A 20,467-nucleotide genomic window follows, 5' to 3' on the forward strand; every position below is an offset into this window, starting at 1 on the left:
TGACGTGTGCATTTCCTCCATCTGCATTTGAGTAACCAACTTAACGATTCTCTGAATTTGATTATCAACAGTCTCTCCATATATATGATTAAAATTGTTGAAGCTTTGACTCAGCAGATTCCTACGACTCTCTTTCATATCTTCATTGCCTTCATAGACATCTATCAATGATTCCCACAATTCCTTAGCAGATTTGCAAGTGCGAAAACCAATAGCAATGTCTGGTCCCAATGCCATGGTCAGGTAAGAAAATGCCATCTCATCCTCCTCAACAATCTTAAAATCTTCTTCAGTATACCGATCAACAGGCTTTTTCACTTTCACACCATCATCAGTAGGACTATCCATCATAATTTCTCTTGGGCCTCTTAGAATACTACGCCAGATTTTTGCATCTTTGACCTTAACATCTTTCTCGAAACGCCACTTCCACTCAGGGAATTCATTTCCATCTAACAACCGGGGAACACGAGTGGTGGTTCCAATGATGGAATCCAGTTCTTGATGTTTAGACATAGCTGCCAAGTCCACAGTTTGATTACTTGAAGTCATGGTTACTTAAGTCCTTAATTAATTTACTGATTAATTAATTATTTAAGTTCAAAAGTCCAAGAGTCCAAAGTTCACAATTTGAAAGACGTTGCAAATGACGTTGCGAGTCGAGACAAGAGTCGAGACTGAAGTTGCGAGTAAAAAATGACAGCTCGAGACCACAGCAGTTACGAGTCGAGACAAGACGAACTATCCACTCGAGACAGAAGATTTCTATACTCGAGACCACAGCAGTTGCGAGTCGAGACAAGACGAACTATCCACTCGAGACAAAAGGTTTCTATACTCGAGACCACAGCAGTTGCAAGTCGAGACCAAACAAGCTTTCCACTCGAGACACAAAGCTTCAATACTCGAGAACAAAGTCGTTGCGAGTCGAGACCAAAGACTTTCAATCGATACCCTGCAAAACAGATTGATGAGATAATAGTAACCGTGATCCCTGATTTTCAGCAGCTTCCAAATATTCAAAGATATGATATCTTTGAATCTTTTATCCTCAACAAACTTCCGTTAATTCAGCAAACACCTTAACAACGAATCACAATCCAAAATCAGCAACTTTAATCAATATTTGTGAAGAACAGTTGAATCCGAACACAGTAACAATACTGAAATTCTGTAAAACACTTAGCAAACAAGATCAGTACCAATTAATGCCTTCTTGAATCCAATGATATCAAAACCGAACCAAGACTTGGTTTCTTGGCTCTGATACCAATTGTAAAACCCGATAGGATCTTTCAATGATATCAATGTTAACTTGTGTAAGTGCGGAAACCAAACACAAGCGGATTCAAGAAAACAACAAAGTAAAATAAACACAATAATCAAATCAGCGTACGATCTTGCATTCACCTTAACACCAGTGACTGATACAAGACGCACAAGGATCTCGAGTGGGTTCTGACCTTCTACCAAGCGATTAACCCTTTAAACATAACAAGGGTTTGTTTGTATAGTACTTAAAATGGACCGAAACCATCCTAAGCCCACTCGAGATCTCACCAAAACCCATAACTACATTCGACCCAAACATAGTAGTTAAAACATTACAATATCAACCCTATACTATAATATTTCTCTATGAATAAACCTTAAGGTTCCAACAAAGGGAGAACCCTTCCGCGGTCAGGGGTACCGTGCAATTTACCCTCTTCTAGGGACTATTAGGTCCTATGGTGGTTTTTCCAAATTTATTGGATTTCCTTCTGAATTGATGTATTTTGCTGGTGGCACAATGATACTTTAGCGGTCCATCAGTGGCCGTTCAAAAAAAATTGTATACATATATAAATATAACAATTCAATATTTTTAAGTATTATTGACAAATGTTTGTACGTTATTTGATTATTTAAATTCTTTTTAAGAAACTTATATGTTGAAATCAAAATGTAAAAAAATTGAAGGCACCAATAATATAACCCTTTGAAACATAAATTAATAACTAGTTTTTTTTTATATCGCACGTTGCAACGAAACCGAGCAAATGATAATGTAATACAAACGTGATTTGAAAATAAAACATGTTGTTTAGAAAGTCAAACCATTAGAACGATTTTAGTTTATCATCGTACTATTTTATGATACCAAATAAATACTTTATTTTGAGTATAACCTCGTTTTAACAAAACTTATAACGGAAGGCCAGGGAAAGAAATCAAGCACAACTATGTACTTAAGTTTTTAGAAAAAAGTCATAAACGTAACTTATTAAAGAAGTATCAAATTAATCGATAAATTAATATATTTAAAAAAACAATTATTAAAAAAAGGTAAAGGAAATATATGTTTAAAAGAAAAACAAAAATATATTACTAAAAGTAAATATAATAATAAACTATTATATTATCATATATATTAAATAATGAAGTAGTAAAAAACTATATATTATTATAAAAATAAAGTTACTATTCATAATAACTCGAAAACAATATATATATATATAGTAAACTGCAATTTTACCCCCTAGGGTTTAGGCCAATTGGCACTCTGACCCCCCCTAACGAAATAATTGCAATTTTATCCCCAACGTTTGGTGTTATGTCGCAAGTTTACCCCCTGTGAACAACTGCTGTTAAAAGTCAACATAATTAAGTAATGGTCAAAGGGTATATAGGTCATTTCCACTATACTTTTGTATCTTAAACATTATAACCCCCTATACATTTGAGACTCCTAGCACTCTTAGCCCCTCACCTTCCCACACCGCTCCTCCACATCTCCGGCGATCTTCATCTCCGGCGATCTTCTTCTCCGGCGGTCGATCTTCATCTCGAAACCCTAACCTTTTTCCCTCAAATTTTCAGATCATACAAGGCGGTCCCTGGCTAAAGCTTGAAACATCTGTAGAAAACATCGCTCCATTGCTGCAAAAATCAATAACACCATTCTCGTCGCAAACCCAACAGAAAATCCATTACAAAAAGTATTTGCTGCCAATGTTACTCTGATTTAGAAACAAAATATGTTGTCGCTAATGTCTGTCCCACAAATTTGCTGCCAATGTTACTCAGATCTACTGTACAACACATGTATGAATTAATTGTAAATTGTTTCATGTGTTAAGTATACAAGAACTTAAGTTTCGTTGAAGATTCTTGGACACCATGATGGTAATTGTAATTCTTGATTCTTCGACTGTTTTTTTTCCTGCTGATGTTCCTAGAGTTTTGGGAAACATATAATTTGACTTTTCCTTTCTGATTTTTGTCAAATGACCAGAAAATGAGTGTGACGCCGGTGGTGGTGTATCGCCGGAAGTTGCAGAGCTCTGTTTGTTTGTAACAGTTGCTTATTTTGACCATTTACCTCAAAAAGTCAACTTCTTTTTGTCTCCCATGATCCTTCAGTAACCTTTTCTTTGTTTCTTAATTAATTAGATGACATCAGTTTATGGGTTTTGAATCTTTGATCCGAACAAACAGAGCTCTAAGATTCATATATAAGAAAGATGAAGAAACCCAGTATTGATATGCGTGAAGTATTTAACACCGGGGGGTAATATTGCAGACTACAACAAACCATAGGGGGGTAATAAGAAAGGACAATTTAGTCATTTTACACCAGGGGTAATATTATAGATTAGAACAAACCATAGGGGTAATATGAAAGGGCATTATAGTCATTTCACATTCCAGTTAACAGATGTGTTAACTTATTTGACACCAGGGGGGTAAACTTGCGACATAACACCAAACGTTGGGGGTAAAATTGCAATTATTTCGTTAGGGGGTGTAACACCCCGTGTTTTCGAATGTCAAAGTCAAAGTCCAAGTCAACTTTGACTTTCTTTGACTATAATTAGTCTATTATGTTTTATTTGTATTATGTGGAGTAAGTGTTGTAATCAAGAAAGAATCGAAGTAATCGAATATTTGATCGATGCAAACTAACTTACGACTGTGAATGGTAGGAAGTAACAATGCGATAAAGTTAATCAACCAGTAATCAAACCGATCTAACTATCATCGAACTCGAATCTCGAATTACGTGAACTCTGATTGTTGTTATACGTGTATGTGTGCCTTATGTGTTACCTGTGCGTGCTTACTTTATGTTTTGTGTGGTATTCAATCGAATCAATCGAAACTCGAAACTCAAATCGAATGCAATCGAAATCGAATTACGGCGAATGGTAACGTAAGGATAGGGTGATAAGTAGATAATTGTATGTTAGATATAGTAGTTGGGACTGAAAGTAATTTGACTAGGAAACTCCATCGTACTCGTATCGTCTTCAATCGAAATCGAAATATTGAAAATCGTCGCACCGAACACTCGAACCAGGCTGTTGATCGATCAGGCTATCAGCCGATCGAACAGCCCAACCGATCGAACAGACTGTTCGATCGAGCAGGCTGTCCGATCGGGGAAGCCTGGCCGATCGGCCAGCCCTTTCCTCTTTTGGAGCCTATAAATAGGGTTGTCATTGTCATTCTTTCCACTTTTGGAAAGCTCTGACCGACCAGCTCGTGCTCCCCCTTCTTTTCTCAGATTTCTTCCGATTCCGGTAAGTTTTCATCCTAAATCTTGTACTTTCTTGATCAAAACATGCTCCTACACCTTTCTATCTTTCAAATCTTGATTTCTAACCGTGAAATCACCAAGATCTATGCGTTCTTGGATGATGTCATCATGGTGTTCTTCAAGAACATCATGCTTTGGCTTCAACCCACCATGAATAGCTCGGATCAAACCGATTTCCACATAAACAAGCTAAGATCTATCAAAGATCTAAACATTTACATGTTATGAAGGATTGAAAGAAGGAATTCCAACATTCTTTCAACTCTTTTACACTCAATGCCTTCAAACCGGTAGAAACGGAGCTTGAGCTAACTCACTAATCATTCTAATGGTTGTGCGGTTCAAGATTCGGATTCTATCCACGAGGTTCACCGACTTCGGGTTAAACGTCAAACCGCCGTTCGGAACCGTCCACTGATCGGGTTTGGGTGATTCCTGTCCGAGCAGGAGAAACAAGTAAGAATGAAGGTTTCCGGGTTAAGCTCGTTGTCAAACTACCTCAATATAACGTCAAATAATCAAGAACAGCCAAGTGTTAGACGAACAGGCCGACCAGGTCAGGATGCTGGCCGAACGGTTAGGCTTTTCGAACGAACAGCCCAACCGATCGGACATGCCAGCCGATCGACCATGCCAGCCGATCGGCTAGTATATGGTCCCACACTTTGACAATTTCATGAAGTATAGTATTGAACGAGATGATGTTCGATCGAACAGCAGTTTGTCAACATTACTCCTCGGATCATGAGATACTATGCCTCAACACTTAGTCGATTTTCAATTCGTTGGACGTATAGGAATGCCACCCGATCGAGCATGCTGTTCGATCGAGTATGCTGTTCGATTGAGTGACATCCCGCTGAGGACTACTACTGAAGTTCCTAACCGATAGGTTAAGCCGACCGATCGAACAGACCGTTCGATCGATCGACCTGAAAGGTAAGAATACTTTAGTGTTCTCAAATACTACAACGAAAACTTCAAAAGTTCAAATGGCCACACAGAAACACGTCTCACTCAAAGGAAGAAACAATCCATTCGAACAGTCCAACCAATCGAGCCTACCGGCCGATCGAACGGACTGCCCGAACGGATTGTCTAGCCGAATGAACAACCTGTTCGATCCAACATACTGTTCGATCGACCAGGCTGTTCGACCCACTTACACTAATTTCCATTCTACGTGTTACTCATCGTTATACTATCGAACTATTCAGGCTAACCCCACTCTCAAGCGCTCCCTTCAATCCATCAATCAACCGTTGTGAGTATACCCGATCCCTTTTTGCTTTTAGCACTTTTGGGTGTTACATACGTTACTTATCAAATTCACTATCGAACGCACTATTCAACTATTTGAACGCTAACCAATATGCATGTATTACGTGACTTAATGAATGCTTGTTGATTGTGTTTACACATGGAATGCTGTCTACCTGCCTTAACGATGTAGTACTATAGTTTGGACTCAGCACCCGTTCACATGGGGTTGTTAAGGACAATTACTTGCATGGACTACGGTGGTAATCATGTATTGCGAACCGTCTCGGACGGTCAACCCGCAGTCATTGGTATCGATAGGTCCATGTCGATATTAACATGCTTCTTTTTCCTCTGTGTGTTTAAGATGTTTGCTTGCTAGGAAAGCGAGGCTAGAATAAAGCACTAGAGGCCCCCAACAAATAGTTGTCTGTCAGGAAAGAGCAACTAGAGCATATTTGTCTGTATATCTTGTCAGGCTGGGTCTTTAGGAGCTCTTGAACAATATTTATTTGTCTTATTTAAATCTGAGTTGTCGGAACAGAATATTTGACTAGTTGTTATCTGTAATAATTTGTTTGTTATTTGGGACACGGTATGGGACGTGTTATTTAAACTGAATAATAATGATAATTGTTGTGGAAACTTCTGGACAATCTGTTTCGCTCAGTGCCATACCCCGATGATTCCGCCATCGGTTGGGGTGTGACAGATTGGTATCAGAGCCATAACTATAGGGAATTAGGCTAGACACGACCTAGTCCGGGTCGCTGTCTTAGAGACCTAGACTATAGTTAGGAACCAACAGACCAAGTTTAGGTGCTACATCCTGCTATTCCTCGCTATCACTGCACTCGAATTCTCAAATAAAATCAAACGATTTAGTCAAGATTAGGTGTGAAAGCCGCAAACTCTCGACTAAATTGTTTAATCAGTGCTGATTTTATCAATTTATCAATGAATTCCTTATTATTTTCGATAACAAACTTTACTAAAACAAGGAAGAAATTGCTAAGCCAGGGGTCAAACCCGAACCTTGGCAACTTATTCCAACTTTTACTCATCTCACCAAAGCCTCGACGGACTCCAACGACCTGACCTCACAAGTATAACCTAGGGAATACGTGTAGAATGCCCAAGAACCGAGGCAGAAACGCGATCCCGAAAGTCGAAAAGTAACGACAAGTCTATTGTGAATAGTCGAATCGTTTTGGGTAGTCAATGTCTAGTAGCTGCAGACAGTCCATTTCCTCGATTTTATGTGTTTCGATTCTGAGCCCGCAACTGCCGACTCTGATAATTCGTCGATTTTTTTATGTGTTTTATGTGTATTTACCTGTTTATGTGTTTAATTTTGATGTTCGCCCGATTTTGCTACTACTTCGATCAACACACACGACTCGTATTGCTATCCTATCTCAAAACACTAATAAGTCGTTGAAGTTCTAGACCATACTATGATACGATATACGCTATACTGTACTCGACATACTATACGATTATGCGATACTACTCAATATGCTATATACAAACGACGCGCGAGCTTTGAATAATAGGTTTCTGTATTCTGACTGCTTCTGTGTTTAAATGTGTGTGTGCTTCTGTGCTTAGGTGTCTCTGTGCTCTACGTGCCTACGTGCTTCTGTGCTTCTGTGATTATGTGAATCTGTGAATTTGTGTTTAAGAAATTATGTGATGCATGTTTCGGCGTGTTTCTAAGCGTTAGTAAGTAGTAGACATGTGAGGTGAGATTCGATTTGTTGTGTTTGAGACATACGACGATGTCTGTTGACCATGTCGTCATCTGGACACCGAACCCCACTTACTCGCCAAGAGAAGAGAGACAGGCGTCTCGCTACTATCATCGCCAAGAGTGTGGCAAAAGCTGTGAGCGATGTCTTTGAAAACGCCAGCAAGTCATCTGAGGAGTCGCGAATCGATGCTCCTAAGGATGCCAACAAGACTGGTTTCAGCTTCAAACAGTTTAAAGCATGCGGACCCAAGGAATTCACCGGAGAAGATGGCCCTACCGCCATGTTTCAATGGTTCCATTCGGTTGAAGTTACTCTGTGCCAAAGCGGCTGTCCTGAAAATCTCCGCACCCTCAATGCTACAGGCGTCTTCCAGTCCCGAGCCTTAGACTGGTGGACGGCCGAACGAAACAAGCGCGGAAATGATGCAGCTTATGAGCTGACTTGAGAGGAGTTAAAGGCTATTATGATGGACGAATTTTGCCCTCCCCATGAATGCCAAAAGCTAGAGGACGAGTTTTGGAACATCAAGCAGAAGGATGGAGACAACGCTGCTTTAACTGCACGCTTTAAACAGCTCAGCATCATTTGTCCCGACTAAGTCAAGACGTCAGATATGGCCATCAAGAAGTATATTCGAGCTCTACCCGATTGTGTTGCCGATTTCATTCATGCTGCCAAGCCATCATCGATCGAAGAGACCTACCTGCTTGCCGCTGAGATCAATGACAAACGGGTAAAGTCTGGTTTTTGGGATAAGCATACCAAGTCTCTGCACCAAGCCACCGCCACATCGACCGTCGACACCACCACTACTCAACCCTCCAAGTCATCAAGAAGAAAGAAGAAGCACAACAATAACAGCTCCAGCAACAAGAACTGTGCTGTGACAACGACTACTGCCCCACTGCAAGCCGTACAGGCTCAGCAGCAGTCTCACCACCGACAAGCTCCAGTGATCAATGCGCCGCCAGCTAAACGCGCTTACACAGGTCCCCACCCGCTCTGCCCAACATGCTCATACCATCACCCGGTGGGATTCGCCTGTCGTTTCTGCGCCCACTGCAACCTCTACGAGCATTTCACTGCGAACTGTCGCTATGGACCCGTCAAGCCCCAGTTCAAGCCGCCGCTTATCAAGCTCTACTTCCAGCCCCTCAAGGCCAACCTGCAGCTCAAGCACCCGCGGTCAATGCTCGAGTCTGCTTTGCATGTGGTGATCCTAACCACTTTGCAAACATGTGCCCGAACCGGGTTGTGAAACAAGAACCCCAGCAGTAGCAGCAACAGCAGCAGCCTCAGCAGCAATAGCAAGCAGCCCGTGCCAGAACCTTTAACATCAACGCCTGTCAAGCCTAGGCTGACAACAACGTGGTCAATGGTACGTTTCTTGTGAATGGTATTTATGCATCATGTTTGTTTGATACTGGAGCCGATAACTGCTTTGTGTCGTTTGAATTCGAGAAGCTCCTTAGTCGTGAGCGTTCTTATCTCCCCTCGTCCTTCGAAGTCGAAGTTGCTACTGTTAGAACCGTCGCTGTTAACTCTGTTCTTCGTGATTGTACCCTAGAGCTCAACAATCACATCTTCCCAATCGACCTTATCCCCATGCAACTCGGAAGCTTTGACGTCATAGTAGGCATGGACTTTCTTCGCGAAAACCATGCAGAAGTTGTGTGCTTTGAAAAGATGATTCGATTCTCGCTCGCGAATGGTGATCTATTGTGTGTGTACGGTGAAACAACTTCAAAAGGTCTCAAACTCATGTCGTGCGTCCAAGCTAGCAAGTATCTCCGCAAGGAATACAACGCTTTCTTGGCCAACATTGTAGTAGCGGAGAAGGAAAAGAAAAATAAGGTTAAAGTCAAAGACGTCCCAGTGGTTCGTGAATTTCCTCAGGTGTTCCCTGATGATCTTCTCGGACTATCGCCAAGTCGTGATATCGACTTTCGTATTGACCTTATTCCTGGAGCAAACCCTGTTGCTAAAGCCCCTTATCGACTCGCACCATCCGAAATAAGGGAACTCTCAAACCAACTCCAGGAGCTACTTGAAAAAGGCTTCATTCGCCCGAGCACCTCTCCATGGGACGCGCCAGTCCTTTTTGTCAAAAAGAAGGATGGGTCGTTCAGGATGTGCATTGACTATCGGGAATTGAATAAGCTGACCATCAAGAACCGTTACCCTTTGCCTCGAATCGATGACTTATTTGATCAGCTGCAAGGTGCCAAGTGTTTCTCGAAGATCGATCTACGTTCAGCCTATCATCAGTTGCGCATTCAAGAGGAAGATATACCCAAAACAGCCTTTCGCACTCGATACGACCACTATGAGTTCGTTGTTATGCCTTTTGGTCTAACCAACGCGCCCGCGGTGTTTATGGATCTGATGAATCGCGTGTGTAAGCCTTATCTTGAGCGTTTTGTCATCGTGTTCATCGACGATGTCTTGATTTATTCCAAATCGAAAGCCGAACACGCGTAACATCTACGTTTGGCTCTCGAGTTACTCCAGGGGAACCAACTCTACGCCAAGTTCTCCAAGTGCGAATTCTGGTTGGAGGAGGTTCAGTTTCTGGGTCACATCGTGAATAGTCAGAGTATTCATGTCGATCCCGCGAAGATTGAAGCAGTCAGAAGCTGGATTACGCCAAAGAACCCGTCTGAAGTCCGATCATTTCTTGGATTAGTGGGTTATTATCGACGATTTATCAAAGGATTCTCTAAGATCGCTGTGCCACTTACCGCTCTTACCCGTAAAGACAGGTCTTTTGTTTGGGGAACTGAACAAGAGTCTGCTTTCCAAACCCTTAAGCACAAGCTCTGCAATGCTCCCGTTCTCACGTTGCCGGACGGAAACAACGATTTCATTGTCTACTGTGATGCTTCCAACCTTGGTCTTGGCTGTGTTCTCATGCAAACGAGACAAGGTTATAGCTTACGCATCTCATCAGCTCAAAATCCACGAGAAGAACTATACAACCCATGACCTCGAGCTAGGCGCAGTTGTTTTTGCATTGAAGATTTGGCGACACTGCTTGTATGGTACCAAGTGTACGATCTTCACCAATCACAGGAGTTTACAATACATCTTTAATCAGAAAGAACTTAACATGCGTCAACGCCGATGGGTAGAACTTCTTAGCGATTACGACTGTGAGATTCGTTATCACCCGGGCAAGGCAAATGTTGTAGCCGACGCACTCAGCAGACGGAGTCATTTGCTTAGTATTCGCAATACCCAAGCCCAGCACAATCTCGAAGCTCTCATCCGCGAAGCCCAGCATGCTTGTTTTAATAAACGCACCTTGAAGAAGGAGAGAATCTATCACGATGGAGCTCATCTTGTAAGCAAAGCAGATGGAATTTTCTATTATCTGGACCGAATTTGGATCCCCAGGCGGACCGATTTGCGAAAGATTATAATGAACGAAGCTCACAAATCCCGATACTCTATTCATCCCGGTGCCGATAAAATGTACCAGGACCTTCGTTACAAGTACTGGTGGCCGGGTATGAAACGAGATATCGCCCTCTATGTTGGAAGTTGCTTGACTTGTGCGAGAGTTAAGGCAGAACATCAACGACCTTCTGGCTTACTCGAACAACCTCCAATCCCCATATGGAAGTGGGAGAGTATAGCTACGGATTTCATAACCAAACTTCCGCCCACGCCATCAGGTCACGACAGCATTTGTGTTATAGTTGATCGACTGACCAAATCAGCCCACTTTTTGCCAATACGGGAAGACTACAAGGTAGAACGACTAGCCCGAATCTACACCTATCATGCCAGCATACAAATGGCACCATTCGAGGCTTTATATGGAAGAAGATGTCGTTCGCCTATTGTATGGCATGAGATCGGTCATTCACAATTAACCGGTCCCGAGTTACTACAAGAAACGACTGATAAAATCCTCCAGATTTGAGACAACTTGGCAAAGGCCAAGGATAGACAGAAAAGTTACGCCGATAGAAGATGCAAGCCCCTTGAATTTGACGTTGGCGACTACGTACTCCTAAAGGTATCACCTTGGAAGGGTGTAGTCAGATTCGGCAAGAGAGGGAAACTAACGCCTCGATATGTTGGACCTTTTAAGATTCTGGAAAGGATCGGAAAAGTCGCCTACAAACTCGAACTACCGGAGGAACTTAGTAACGTCCACCCAATTTTCCATGTGTCGAACCTCCGAAAATGCCTAGCTGATCATGATCTGATTGTACCCCTCGACGATCTTCAGGTCAACGAAACGCTTCACATCGTGGAAAAGCCTGTCGAAATCATGGATCGCCAAACCAAGCAACTCAGGCGCTCGCGCATCCCTATCGTGAAAGTCCGATGGGAAGGCAAACGAGGCGCGGAGTTCACTTGGGAGCTCGAAAGCGACATGAAGGCCAAGTACCCGAAGTTGTTCAAATAAAGATCTGAAGTGTCAAATTGGTAATTCATGGTGTTGTGCAGCTTCGAGCCTAAATTTCGGGACGAAATTCCCTAAACAAGGGGAGGCTGTAACACCCCGTGTTTTCGAATGTCAAAGTCAAAGTCAAAGTCCAAGTCAACTTTGACTTTCTTTGACTATAATTAGTCTATTATGTTTTATTTGTATTATGTGGAGTAAGTGTTGTAATCAAGAAAGAATCGAAGTAATCGAATATTTGATCGACGCAAACCGACTTACGACTGTGAATGGTAGGAAGTAACAATGCGATAAAGTTAATCAACCAGTAATCAAACCGATCTAACTATCATCGAACTCGAATCTCGAATTACGTGAACTCTGATTGTTGTTATACGTGTATGTGTGCCTTATGTGTTACCTGTGCGTGCTTACTTTATGTTTTGTGTGGTATTCAATCGAATCAATTGAAACTCAAATCGAAACTCGAAACTCAAATCGAATGCAATCGAAATCGAATTACGACGAATGGTAACGTAAGGATAGGGTGATAAATAGATAATTGTATGTTAGATATAGTAGTTGGGACTGAAAGTAATTTGACTAGGAAACTCCATCGTACTCGTATCGTCTTCAATCGAAATCGAAATATCGAAAATCGTCGCACCGAATACTCGAACCAGGCTGTTGATCGATCAGGCTATCAGCCGATCGAACAGCCCAACTGATCGAACAAACTGTTCGATCGAGCAGGCTGTCCGATCGGGGAAGCCTGACCGATCGGCCAGCCCTTTCCTCTTTTGGAGCCTATAAATAGGGCTGTCATTGTCATTCTTTCCACTTTTGGAAAGCTCTGATCGACCAGCTCGTGCTCCCCCTTCTTTTCTCAGATTTCTTCCGATTCCGGTAAGTTTTCATCTTAAATCTTTTACTTTCTTGATCAAAACATGCTCCTACACCTTTCTATCTTTCAAATCTTGATTTCTAACCGTGAAATCACCAAGATCTAAGCGTTCTTGGATGATGTCATCATGGTGTTCTTCAAGAACATCATGCTTTGGCTTCAACCCACCATGAATAGCTCGGATCTAACCGATTTCCACATAAACAAGCTAAGATCTATCAAAGATCTAAACATTTACATGTTGTGAAGGATTGAAAGAAGGAATTCCAACTTTCTTTCAACTCTTTTACACTCAATGCCTTCAAACCAGTAGAAACGGAGCTTGAGCCAACTCACTAATCATTCTAATGGTTGTGCGGTTCAAGATTCGGATTCTATCCACGAGGTTCACCGACTTCGGGTTAAACGTCAAACCGTCATTCCGAACCGTCCACCGACCGGGTTTGGGTGATTCCTGTCCGAGCAGGAGAAACAAGTAAGAACGAAGGTTTCCTGGTTAAGCTCGTTGTCAAACTACCTCAATATAACGTCAAATAATCAAGAACAGCCAAGTGTTAGACGAACAGGCCGACCGGGTCAGGATGTTGGCCGAACGGTTAGGCTGTTCGAACGAACAGCCCAACCGATCGGACATGCCAGCCGATCGACTAGGCCAGCCGATCGGCTAGTATATGGTCCCGCACTTTGACAATTTCATGAAGTATAGTATTGAACGAGATGATGTTCGATCGAACAGCAGTTTGTCAACATTACTCCTCGGATCATGAGATACTATGCTTCAACACTTAGTCGATTTTCAATTCGTTGGACGTATAAGAATGCCACCCGATCGAGCATGCTGTTCGATCGAGTATGCTGTTCGATTGAGTGACATCCCGCTGAGGACTACTACTGAAGTTCCTAACCGATCGGTTAAGCCGACCGATCGAACAGACCGTTCGATCGATCGACCTGAAAGGTAAGAATACTTCAGTGTTCTCAAATACTACAACGAAAACTTCAAAAGTTCAAATCCCCACACACAAACACATCTCACTCAAAGGAAGAAACAATCCACTCGAACAGTCCAACCGATCGAGCCTACCGGCCGATCGAACGGACTGCCCGAACGGATTGTCTATCCGAACGAACAACCCGTTCGATCGAACCTACTGTTCGATCGACCAGGCTATTCGACCCACTTACACTCATTTCCATTCTACGTGTTACTCATCGTTATACTATCGAACTATTCAGGCTAACCCACTCTCAAGCACTCCCTTCAATCCATCAATCAACCGCTGTGAGTATACTCGATCCCTTTTTGCTTTTAGCACTTTTGGGTGTTACATACGTTACTTATCAAATTCACTATCGAACACACTATTCAAATATTTGAACGCTAACCAATATGCATGTATTACGTGACTAAATGAATGCTTGTTGATTGTGTTTACACGTGGAATGCTGTCTACCTGCCTTAACGACGTAGTACTATAGTTTGGACTCAGCACCCGTTCACACGGGGTTGTTAAGGACAATTACTTGCATGGATTACGGTGGTAATCATGTATTGCGAACCGTCTCAGACGGTCAACCCCCAGTCATTGGTATCGATAGGTCCATGTCGATAATTAACATGCTTCCTTTTCCTCTGTGTGTTTAAGATGTTTGCTTGCTAGGAAAGCGAGGCTAGAATAAAGCACAAGAGGCTCCCAACAAATAGTTGTCTGTCAGGAAAGAGCAACTAGAGCATAGTTGTCTGTAGATCTTGTCAGGCTGGGTCCTTAGGAGCATTTGAACAATATTTATTTGTCTTATTTAAATCTGAGTTGTCGGAGCAGAATATTTGACTAGTTGTTATCTGTAATAATTTGTTTGTTATTTGGGACACGGTATGGGACGTGTTATTTAAACTGAATAGTAATGATAATTGTTATGGAAATTTCTGGACAATCTGTTTCGCTCAGTGCCATACCCCGATGATTCCGCCATCGGTTGGGGTGTGACAGGGGGGGTCAGAGTGCCAATTGGCCTAAACCCCACGAGGTAAAATTGCAGTTTACTCATATATATATATATATATATATACAATGTTGTAGAAGGCGCTAGGCGCTAGTCGGTCGGTGAGGTACCGCCTAGGGATTAATCGAGATTAATAGGGATTAATCGGAATGGACTTTTTATGTATGATTTTACAAATTTATATAAACATAGAGTTAGTTTTATACATTTTATATATAAATATACAACTTTGGGAGCCATATGTAAATTAGTGAAAGATAGAGGGGTGTTAAATGTTAAAAACCCCAAACATAATAAAACCTAAACTCTTACCCACGTTCATCATACGCCGCTCTTTCCCACTCTTCATTGTTCATCAGACAGATAAACAAAACACAAACCCTGATCCCCAAATTCGCTTCATCTAAACAATTATTTGTTCAATGGGGTTCGATTTTGAACGATGGATACAGATGCAGGTCCGATTAAGGTTCGAATCGAGGTAAGAACTCATTCCTTTTGACTGATTTGGTCCGATTTTGACCTAATATGATTCAATTTTGACTTGTTTTTTGACCGACTAGTCCGATTTCAGCCGATCTTTTACCGATTTTGACTTATTTTGACCGATTTTAACTTTTACCGTCTAAGTTGACCGACTTGGCAAAATCCGGGCGGTAGACCTCCGATTACCGTCTAGACGCCGATTAATCGGCCGCCTAATCCGATTTCTGCAAGTATATATATAGGCGAATCCGCCTTATGCCAAACAAGTGTCGGATATCTTTTCATATTTGACCCGATGCACAATTTATAATTTTATAACAAGATATATTATATTTTTATCATAATATTTTTTATACATTTTCATTTATGCCGCACTATTTCTTAAATACACCCTTTTAGAAGGATTGAAAGAAACATCTAATAGATGACTTGGACTTTGGCTGTATTTGACAATATTGCTTCAACTTATCTTCTCTTGGATAGAGTGGTTAATTACTTGCCCCTGCCTTAGCAAACTCAACTTTATATTATTTTATCCACCCACAAAATTTAGTCTACCTAATCCACCAAAAAGGACCATGGTGTTCATAAGTGATAAAGGAAATACATAAAAGTTAGAACATAAACTATAACATCTAAATTCAAATACATCTATTTTTGTCTACCGAATTTAACATGAAATAAGCTCGGATTAGTACTATTTTACAGCCTTCTTTGCAACTATCCAAGAACTACTAGATCACCCCTTTAATTTTGGGGAGACGAAGTTGAGGATATAATCAAGTTGACTCAAGCTTGTGCTTGTATAAGCTCGAACTCTGTTAATTTCAAGTTCGATCTTTGCTCGTATATTATTTATTAATTACATAGTTATATTATTAAAATACATACATAATTCTTTTATAATTATCATTTTATTAATATAATATTATGTATGTATATATAATTGGTTTTTTTATCATAATTATATACATGATTAATTATACAAATAGTATATGTGATTTGACAAAAGTAAGAAAACATACAAAAGAAAACGAAAACCACATATAAAGATAAATTTTCTAAGATTACCTTGACCCCCATCGATCTTCTTTTCCCCAAATGATTTATCATGTATAAACAGCAACACCACAAAGAAAGAGGCAATACTCTTGTAGTGTACCACCGCTTTTCCGACGAAGGTATGTTCCGGTTGTCAAAACTTTTATTAAAAACCCTAAGTCTTGGTGCTATATATGGAGGCACTCGGACCGTCTCCTTCTCTTGAGATATGCTACTTTTCTCGGTAGTAAAAAAAAAAATTGGTGGTAAACTCGGTTACAAGTTTAAATGAAGTAAAATAAAAATAAGCCCATCACAAATGGTTGTTTTATGGTAGTTTATGGATCACCAAATCAAACATGATCATACTAGCTAGCACTCTTTTGCAGCACTATTCGACACTAATTTTAGTTCAACTAGTATCTATGTATCTAACCGAATATGAGGTATAACTATGATAGCTAAGCTATCTAAAGTGTATCCTAAATTCCCGCATTCACAATGAAAAATATTTAATCATCATTTTTTTTTATCAAAAACCACTAACAACTCTAGCTTTTCTATCAAACACAATTATTTTCAATAAAGAGATTTGCTCACCTGATTTTGCCAACACCTTCATGTCAACCTCTACATTGTCGTCTTCAATTCTTTTCATTACAAATAGCAACATTTCTCTCAATCATCTTCATCAAAACTTAAAGTTTCAAACACCACCAGAAAGTTCTTTGCTTCCAACAATGGCAGCCAAGAACACCACCATCTTTTCCTTTTTTTCAACTCTCATTTTCTTCGGTTTAATCCATTCTAATCAGATTGATGCGCTGAATACTAACTACTACGATCACACATGCCCCAATGTCGAATCAACCATTACAAGTGTTGTGAAGAAAGCTATGATGAATGATCCAACAGTTCCTGCTGCGCTTCTTAGAATGCATTTTCATGATTGCTTCATCAGGGTGACGATTCTTCTATCGCTTAAATCTTTTACATGTGTATACGCACACCTAATAAATTTCTATCGCTTAAATCTTTTACATGTGTATACGCACACCTAATAAATAAGGAAATGGTTGCGCCACGTGTCCCGTGGGCCCAAGATTCTCTTTCCCACTTCTCTTATTTCATTTTTTCATATTTTCTTATTTTTAATAATTAATTTTTAAAAAAGAATAACAGTAACATGTTATCATATATTAAATTAATAGTTAGTAACTTATATGGAATTTCAATCATATCCTATCTCAAAATATTGTTTTATAATTCTTAATTTCCATTCCTAACTATTTAATATTTACCATTATCCAACACGTGCATTATATATTACAAAGGTTAATTTATAACCTAGTGTATATATATACACAGGACATATACAAGTATAATTGTTGTAATCACTATATCATTTTGTTTGATTACTGACACGACTATATAACCAAGTATTTGTTACGGCCAAATATACTAGCAAATGCGCAGCGAAAGCCAATTTTGCTACGTTTGGTCCTTAGCTATTCATCTCGTCGCTAATCACTTTTCCCACGGAATCACATTTGCTGTGGTTTTAGCGACAGAAAAATGTCACTATTTTAGTTATGGATTTTGCTACGTATTTTTTATTAGAAATTTGGGCTAAGAAATTTTGCTAAGGAATTATTTTCATAACTTCTACTAAGGATTCAGCTACAGAAGTTTGCACGGTTTTTCTCTAGATTTTTTCTAGAACCTAAAAAAAGAAGTTTCCTTTTTATGTATTATATCATTTTTTTTTCTTGTAAACAAGATATTCAAATTCTCTGAAATAGATACAAAAATCATAGTAGTGTGATGACTAAATATTTGTTTTTGAAGGGCTGTGACGGTTCGGTGTTGTTGAATTCAACTGGAAAGAACAAAGCTGAGAAAGATGGACCACCAAACATATCTTTGCATGCATTTTATGTAATTGATAATGCCAAGAAAGCACTAGAGTCTTTATGCCCCAAGACTGTTTCTTGTGCAGATATTTTGGCATTAGCTGCAAGGGATGCAGTCACTTTGGTCAGTAATGCATGGTTTAAAATCTTACATATACAGATTTCACATGTTTTGATCTTAACTCTTAATATTATTCTTTTGTGTGATTCGAATGTAGTCCGGAGGGCCAACATGGGATGTTCCCAAAGGAAGAAAAGATGGAAGAATCTCAAAAGCAACCGAAACCCGACAATTACCCGCTCCAACATTCAATATTTCTCAGCTTCAACAAAGTTTTGCTCAGAGAAGTCTTTCTATGGATGATTTAGTTGCACTCTCAGGTAAATAAACTAGTTTTGGAGGCAACAAAGTTTTGCTTACATGGACACATTGGTGACTGACTTTTAACTTTTAGTAACTGGCCTTTCACTTGCTAAATTATTACTTTCAGTGCCTGACGTTTTACTTTTAGTTTTATTTTTTTTTTTCCAAAGGCGGCATTTTTATAAAGTATTATAAAAATACAATCAAGGGGTCAACGAGAAGCTGAGAATCCCGAAAACAACAAACATCACATAATAACATCTCGCACATTGGATTCACACCATCTCTCCTAAGTTAAGTTAACGAGAGCAGGGATCTATTTTTAGGCCAGAAATACTCTTTGATAGCGTCCACCACCTTGTTAACCTAGTGAGACATTACTTTTAGTGACTAACCTGTTACTTTTTAGTGACCCACTTTTTTACTTAGTGACAGGCTTTTTTACTTGGTTAATGACTACTGATTTTAACTTTAGTGACACTATATTTGAGACAAAGAAAATAAGTGTTATTGTTACTATTGTTTAGGAGGACATACACTTGGGTTCTCTCATTGCTCATCCTTCCAGAACCGGATACACAACTTTAACTCAAAGCAAAGTGTCGACCCAGCATTACAGTCGTCATTTGCAGCCCGTTTAAAGAGCATATGCCCGGCACACAACACAGTAAAAAAGGCGGGTGCAAATCTTGATTCGACTCCCACAACTTTCGACAATAGATATTATAAGTTACTTCTACAAGGCAAGAGTATTTTCTCATCTGATCAAGCATTGGTCACTATGGCAAACACCAAAACATTGGTCTCAAAGTTTGCTAGCTCACAACATGAGTTTGAGAAAGCATTTGTGAAATCCATGATTAAGATGAGCAGCATCCATGGTGGCCAAGAGGTTAGGTTGGATTGTAGGGTGGTAAACTAAACCAAATTGGTGGAAATGGAAGGGACTGGCTTGACCCAATGTGTTCTTGAATGAAATTGTATAACATTTTTTATTTGTATTCCATTGGATGCTCAAAGTGTATTGCTACAGAAGTTAGTAACGTTTTGTGTTGTATTTTGATTTTTGGGTGAAAATATCATCTTTAAGTTTTTTTTTTCTTTCAGTTTTTTAGTTTTGTAGCCGTTATGTGAAACTAGCTAGATCATAAACATCGGAAGCAAAGAGAAAATAATCTCAAGAGAAAATGGATATAATACTGAATATTGAGTTAAGTCCTAATTTATAGCATATATCTAAAGGGTAAAGATACTATACAAATAGTCTTATCGTACAAAACGTACAAAAGGCATGAAAATGTATAAAAAACGCGGTGACATTTTCATAATTATTTTACCCGTAATTACCCTATAAGATTAAAATTACCCTACAAAATCAAAATTACCCTAAAAGATCATTTGTAGAGTAATTATGATACTCTACAAAATTACCCTTACAAGATAAAATTAGCCTATACGATCATTTGTAGAGTAATTATGATACCCTACAAAATTACTTTACAAGATCAAAATTACCCTACAAGGCCATTTTACAAAATTACCCTACCAGCTGATCAAAATTACCCTACAGGACCATTTGTAGGGTAAAGTTTACAAAACATAGCCTTTATCAGGCAGCGCCTTGGCATCCGTTGCTGGGTTCAAGATCGATAATTACTCTACGAGTAAATAATTACAAAAATGTCATCGCGTTTTTTTACCTTTTCATGTCTTTCATACGTTTTGTATGAAAAGACTATTTGTATTTGATCTTTTGCCATATC

At 39.8% G+C, this 20,467-nt stretch overlaps 1 protein-coding gene across 1 annotated transcript; it reads left to right on the forward strand.

Annotated features, from left to right (window-relative positions):
• Window positions 1-17,140: 17,140 nt before the first annotated feature.
• On the forward strand, window positions 17,141-19,805 carry LOC110941025 (peroxidase 64). Its single transcript, XM_022182628.2, has 4 exons — window positions 17,141-17,389; window positions 18,276-18,464; window positions 18,559-18,721; window positions 19,232-19,805. The coding sequence occupies exons 1-4, from the start codon at window positions 17,168-17,170 to the stop codon at window positions 19,624-19,626; spliced, it is 969 nt and encodes a 322-aa protein (XP_022038320.1). The 5' UTR covers window positions 17,141-17,167; the 3' UTR covers window positions 19,627-19,805.
• The last annotated feature ends 662 nt before the right edge of the window (window positions 19,806-20,467 follow it).

The sequence above is a fragment of the Helianthus annuus genome, chromosome 5 (assembly GCF_002127325.2).
Source record: "Helianthus annuus cultivar XRQ/B chromosome 5, HanXRQr2.0-SUNRISE, whole genome shotgun sequence".
NCBI lineage: Eukaryota > Viridiplantae > Streptophyta > Magnoliopsida > Asterales > Asteraceae > Helianthus > Helianthus annuus.

Bases quoted from the DNA above. Each gene is read 5' to 3' on its own strand.
- LOC110941025 (XM_022182628.2), top strand. From the start codon at position 17,168: ATGGCAGCCAAGAACACCACCATCTTTTCCTTTTTTTCAACTCTCATT. The intron at 17,390-18,275 runs GTGACGATTCTT...TTGTTTTTGAAG, and splicing joins TTCATGATTGCTTCATCAGG to GGCTGTGACGGTTCGGTGTT. The intron at 18,465-18,558 runs GTCAGTAATGCA...ATTCGAATGTAG, and splicing joins CAAGGGATGCAGTCACTTTG to TCCGGAGGGCCAACATGGGA.